Source organism: Thamnophis elegans, chromosome 6 (genome assembly GCF_009769535.1).
Source record: "Thamnophis elegans isolate rThaEle1 chromosome 6, rThaEle1.pri, whole genome shotgun sequence".
Lineage (NCBI taxonomy): Eukaryota > Metazoa > Chordata > Lepidosauria > Squamata > Colubridae > Thamnophis > Thamnophis elegans.
This window is the reverse complement of record NC_045546.1, coordinates 23165273-23171272: the sequence shown is the minus strand read 5'-3', so window position 1 is coordinate 23171272 and position 6000 is coordinate 23165273. Positions and strand designations below refer to the sequence as shown.

Below are 6000 nucleotides of genomic sequence, written 5' to 3'. Positions count from 1 at the left end.
TGGGAGTCTGACAACCAATCAGAATACAAGCTCAAGATCAAAGGCCAGAGGAGGATAAAACCAGGGTCTCAGCATCTCAGTCCTCCCTTCTCTTTTTCTCCACCAACATTGAAGCATGAGATCACCTTTTCTGTTCAGGACTCAAGCCATGTGGTCCTGTCCACCAATAAACCATCTTTCCAAGCAGCCTCCATGTTTCCAGTGTCTTTCTCCCCACTTGGAGCCGAACCTAGAAGGACATTTCTTTCAACAGTACTAAAAAAAAACCTTCCCTTTTATAGTTATTCTGAACATATACAAATATGGATTTTCAAGCCACAGTTCTTACAGCAGGAATCAGTTAATTATAAAAAAGTTGGAGTGTATATTTTAAAAAATATGGAAGGCATAAAGATAATCTCAAAAACCTGAGTAAAAAAAATTAATGGGAAAATGCTCCTTTGAAATAAAGAAATAACAAGAAAAAGTTGAGTATCCTCCCCCCACTCTCCATCATTCTTTCTTGGGATATCTTTTTTCAGGCTGGTGCATGTGGTTTTAATTATAAATACTTGCCTAAGGTAGGTTGATAGCTCCTGAGTGGATTCTCAAAAAGATAATAGATCTGGTCCTCTTGTTGTAAAATATACTGGGTACATGTACCTTATTTTTGTGTAATGGATGAAAGGAATAGTTAGCACGTGTATACAGTACTGTCTTTCTAAATGTTACATCTCAATACAATAAATATATTCATGAGGTAATATATTAATAGTACATCAAATAGATCAATTTAAATATAATTAAGGAGAACCAACAAATCAATTGCACACATAATTAATAATTACCATTATTTTAGTCACTTCAGAAACATGAAATAAAGCCTTTGGAAAGGAGAATATAAAATCAATAATGATAAAAACCAATTTAAAAATAAAGTATCTCCCAATAAATCACAAAGTAACCAAATATGCAGGAAAGTTCTTTAATTGTCATCCTCAAGTTCTTGGATATTCCAAAGTAGTGAATAAAAAAAAGGAAAGTGACTGAAATACAATTCTTAATGTTTCAACTTTCAATTTTCATTGATCTGTTGCTGTTATAAAGGTTATAGCTATTTCATACAGAAAAGTAATATTGTCCCAGGAAGAAGCATTTTTTTCTATTTATTGTTTGCAACCTGATTGAATCCTAAATGAATACATCAGATGTCCAGGTTGGGTAGGCTTAGAAAATCAATTTAAGTTTAAGCAAAACAATAAAATTATTTATTTGTTAATTTGTTTATGAGAATTTTTGTGGCCGCCCGCTCATTCTCAGTGACCTTGGGCAGCTTACATAAATAAAATACAATATACAACCAGTAAAATAATCACCCCACCTACCCTCTAACAACAACAATTAAACAGATAAATCACTTGATGGATTCGATCCAACTTGGTTCACCAGGCCTTTGGCAAAGCCAGGTCTTTAGGGCATCATGAAAAAGTGTCAAGTAAGGGCCAATCTAATCTCCACAGGGATCATAAGACGTTAGTACCCACCCCTCTCCTAGAAAAATGAAATGTCCTGGGAAATATTGAAAAGGCAGAATATTATATTTCCCTGGGTTTGAAAAGTGAGAAACATGTTTTTTAAAGGCAAAGTAGCTCCCTGCAGCTTCCTTCACCCTCCCCCACCTGCTTTGTCAATGAACCATTAAAGCCTGGGCTAGTCTACTCTACATAACAAAGACCCCCCTTCAGCTCCAGGGTGATGGGATTAAGGCATGATAGTATTAGCTCTTTACCCATCTCACCACAGGGCACTTGGGAAGAAGCAATGCTCAACCAAACTTGGACTCAAAACACAACTTAGAGAGTTGTTCCCACATGGCCCTATGGGAGCCTGACAGCCAATCAGAATACAAGCTCAAGATCAAAGGCCAGAGAGGGCATAAAGCTAGGAATTTCAGCATCTCGCTCTCTCTTCTTCTACACCCAACATCTGAAAGCATGTGATTCCCCCTTTTCTGCTCAGGAGCTCAAGCCATGTGATCCTGTCCACCATTAAACCATCTTTCCAAGCAGCGTCCATGTTTCCAGTATCTTTTTCCCCATTTGGGACTTAACCCAGAAGGACATTTCTTCCAACATGACAATGTTCCAAAGGGAGAGAGCCACCTCGGAGAAGGCCTGTCTTCTGCGTCCTACCAGATATATCTCCTTGGGAGAGGCGACCCACAGCATTCCCTGCCTTCCACTCTGGTGAGACAGGTGGATGTAACTGAGAGAAGACAGCCCTTCAGAGAACCTGGTCCCAAGCCATACATAATAAGATACTAAAATGCATCATGTTATCTCTCCAAATTGGCACAAGAGTACCATAAACCAAGATTAGATGAGTACACGCTTTAAAATACTGTGATTATTTCCCATATTTCAATCAATCAAAGGCTGCTGACTGAAAAAGATCTTGAAGTTGAAATGTTTATAAAATAGATGTCAGGTGAGATTCCTTGACAAAGCTATTCCACGTTTAAGAATGACAACTGGTTTTATTTGAAGGGAGGGACACTCAGAGCTTCTGTAGATTTTGAGGTTAATAAAGGTTATTTATTTATATATCACATTGAGAGACTGCCCATCTCCTTCATAGAGTGGCAAGTACACGCTAAATAGTAGTAGTAGTAGTAGTAGTAGTAGTAGTAGTAGTAGTAGTAGTAGTAACAACAGATAAAACAAGAATAAAATAATTCAGAATTAAGAAAGGAAAGGGAGGGCCTTTAGAGCATTAATCAGCCCCATATCATGTGTTTCTCTATGGATCCCAAGCAAACCAGATCGTCAAGCATTCCTGAAAGGCCAGGACAGTGGGGACCTGCTTCAACTCTGAGGGAGGAAAGTTCCAAATGGTTTAAAAAAAGGTTCTTTTACTGGGTCCCACCAGCCACAATTCTCTGACTGATGGCATCAGCAGCAGGCATATCTTCCCTGCCTGCCTGCGTGGGATAGGTTGGTGTAATGAGGCAAAGATAGATCTACGTGTAATCATGCCACATAGAGCTTTAAAGGTGATAACTAATAAGGTGAAGTGGGCCAGGAAGTTTACATCATCCTTGGGATGTGCAAAATTCTTTGTGCATTTGCATTCTGTACCAGCTGAAGTTTCCAGATACTTTTCAAAGGTAGCCCCGTGTAGAAGGCATTGCAATAGTCCAAACAGAAGATGACCAGGGTGTGAGTAACTGAACCAAGGGCTTCCCTATCCAGGAAGGGGAATAACTGGTATATCACAACAGCAAAGGCCCTTCTAACCACAACTGTCACCTTCTCCTTGAGTAGGTGTCATGAGTCAGGCGGAAAATTGCATACCACATCTGCTGGGATAGGACATCTACAGTCCAAGACCAAAATGATAAACTCCCTGATTCAGAGGGTCCTCTCCACTAATCTTATACATTGTTGAAAGAAATGTCCTTCTGGGTTCGGCTCCAAGTGGGGAAAAAGACACTGGAGACATGGAGGTTGCTTGGAAAGATGGTTTATTGGTGGACAGGATCACATGGCTTGAGTCCTGAACACAAAAGGTGATCACATGCTTCAATGTTGGTGGAGAAAAGAGAAGGGAGGACTGAGATGCTGAGTCCCTGGTTATATCCCGCTCTGGCCTTTGATCTTGATCTTAAGAGCCGAGGTGGCGCAGTGGTTAGAGTGCAGTAAGTATTGCAGGCCACTTCAGCTGACTGCTATCTGCAGTTCAGCAGTTCAAATCTCACCGGCTCAAGGTTGACTCAGCCTTCCATCCTTCCGAGGTGGGTGAAATGAGGACCCAGACTGTGGGGGCAATATGCTGATCTGTAAACCGCTTAGAGAGGGCTTTCAGCCCTATGAAGTGGTATATAAGTCTAACTGCTATTGCTATTGCTATCTTGTATTCTGATTGGTTGTCAGACTCCCATGGGGCCATGCAGGGGCAACTCTCTAGGCTGAGTTTTGAATCCAGGTTTGGTTGAGTTCTCAGATGCCATGTGGCAAGTTGGGTAAAGGGCCAATATTATCATACCTTAATCCCATCCCCTGGAGCTGAGGGGGAGAACTCTTTATTATGTAAAAGGACTGGCTTGCCCTTCTTAATGGCCCATTGGCAAAATGAGTGGAGGCAGGGAGCTACAGGGAGCTATTTTCTCTTTATAAAACATTTTTCTTCCTTTTCACATCTAGAGAAATATTCTGCCTTTTCAATATTTCCTAGGATATTTCATTTTTCTGGGAGAGGGCTCGGTGATAACTTCCTACAATATATATATATCCCAGGCAACAATTTTCCTCCTTCCGCCGAACAAACAGATTTAAAGATAGTTTCTATCCTTGGGCTGTGAGACTTTTAAACACAACCGCAATCACTCCAGGCACACGCTGTTTTTTTTCTTTTTCTTTCTTTTTTCATTTCTGTTATAATTTTGCACCAGTGAGGTTAAAGCCAATTTCGTTGTATTTAAGTACAATGCCAATACAGATTATACTTATACTTATCATTAGAGGAATGAGTTCTATAACCGAGGAAAAGGAGGCACTATCCTCTATAAAGCTGATTTTTGGATCTCATGTTGAACTAATAACATGTTTTGTTTGCAATTACCATTTCTTTTTTTTAGTGATTGTCATGGTGTTTGACACTGAGTCTAAATGGAAGGAGAGAGAAAAAAAACCTCACTATTTGATTAGGTTTCTGAAATGCAGCTCAGTAAACCTGAGGATTCTAGTGCCTGAGAGCCCTCTACTGGAGTATGGATTTAGCACAACAAACTTGTTCCTAAAAAGAACTATGCCTCTATGGTTAATTCTTAAACAGTGAATATTTCTTGAAATAAAAAGGGGAGGGTACTGAAAAAATAAAAACACTAAGGAGCTTTAAAGACTTTTCTGCGGGAATCAAAACTTTTCATCCTCACAAAAATGATAGGAAAAGAACATATTGAATACTATAGAAAGGACTTGTTCACTTTGCTGGTGGTTAACTATTGTAGGGTGGTTTTTTTTTAATCTGCTGCTGTTGTTATTATTATTTTTTTGTTGCAGGAAGAGCCCCAAAACCTCTCCTCAAAAAGAAGAAGTGGGTTACAGTCGAGAGGTTTATATTGGAGTCCTGAGAGAACCACCTGCAGATACAGAATGTGAGCTCTTGAAATAACATTTCACTCAAGCAGGAACTCTTGCACCAACAGCTGCAATGAGACGGCAATACTTCAATATTTTAGTAACTAAAAGTCAGCTGCAGATGCTTGGTAAGTGTACCCATTGACATCTGCATTCATAGCTCTTCTTGCATTGCTGGTCCAAATTTTCCTCCTCTTTCTATAGTTTTCTCCTACACCTTTTTTTCTATTTAGTGTCTCCTCCGCGGATTTTTTTTTTTTGTGTTTGTGTGTGTCTCATTTCTCTTCATTTCTATTTGATTTTGCCCCGTGGATCTTTGGTTTTGGTGGTCTTTTTGTGCCCTTTTCTGTTTCTCCTTCCTAACAGAACAGGCTGCTTGTATGAAGCTTCAGAAGGATGGGTAACAATTGTTGATGGATTTAAAATAAGCAAGGAGAAAGGCTTTTTTAGATCAATTTTTTTTCCTGATCTGAGAGATTTGAAAACTAACAGAAAACTCAGAGATCCAAATGCAATTAATCCAATTAATATATCTTGATAAAGTAATGAGTTTGGATCTTTATTAGAAGGATGATTATTGTATTGATGGATAGATATTTTGCTTAACTATTACTAAAACTTTGGCTACCAGTTCACCGAATAGGTTATTTGGTTAAATTGTATTCATACAACTGGGAAACCATATTTTAATGCTTTTTTTAATCTTACCTTTTTATACAATTGAACAAAGGACTAAACTCATATTTCAGTTTCTGTGCATCTTGCCTGATACGTTTAATATTATTCATACCCATACTTATGTTAAAACCATGGCTCCTGAATTAAAGTACAGTAAGTTCTAAAATGAACTGACAGCATAATTAAGAAAGAAGGAAGGAAGGAA

At 38.8% G+C, this 6000-nt stretch overlaps 1 protein-coding gene across 1 annotated transcript in view; it reads left to right on the top strand.

The window, feature by feature from the left end:
* Nucleotides 1-5147: 5147 nt before the first annotated feature.
* Nucleotides 5148-6000, top strand: part of FLT3 (fms related receptor tyrosine kinase 3) — a 66515-nt gene continuing 65662 nt past the window's right edge. The window contains exon 1 of the mRNA XM_032219939.1: nt 5148-5245. Within this exon, the coding sequence (XP_032075830.1) occupies nt 5191-5245 (55 nt within the window). The 5' untranslated portion in view covers nt 5148-5190. The remainder of the gene's footprint in view (nt 5246-6000) is intronic.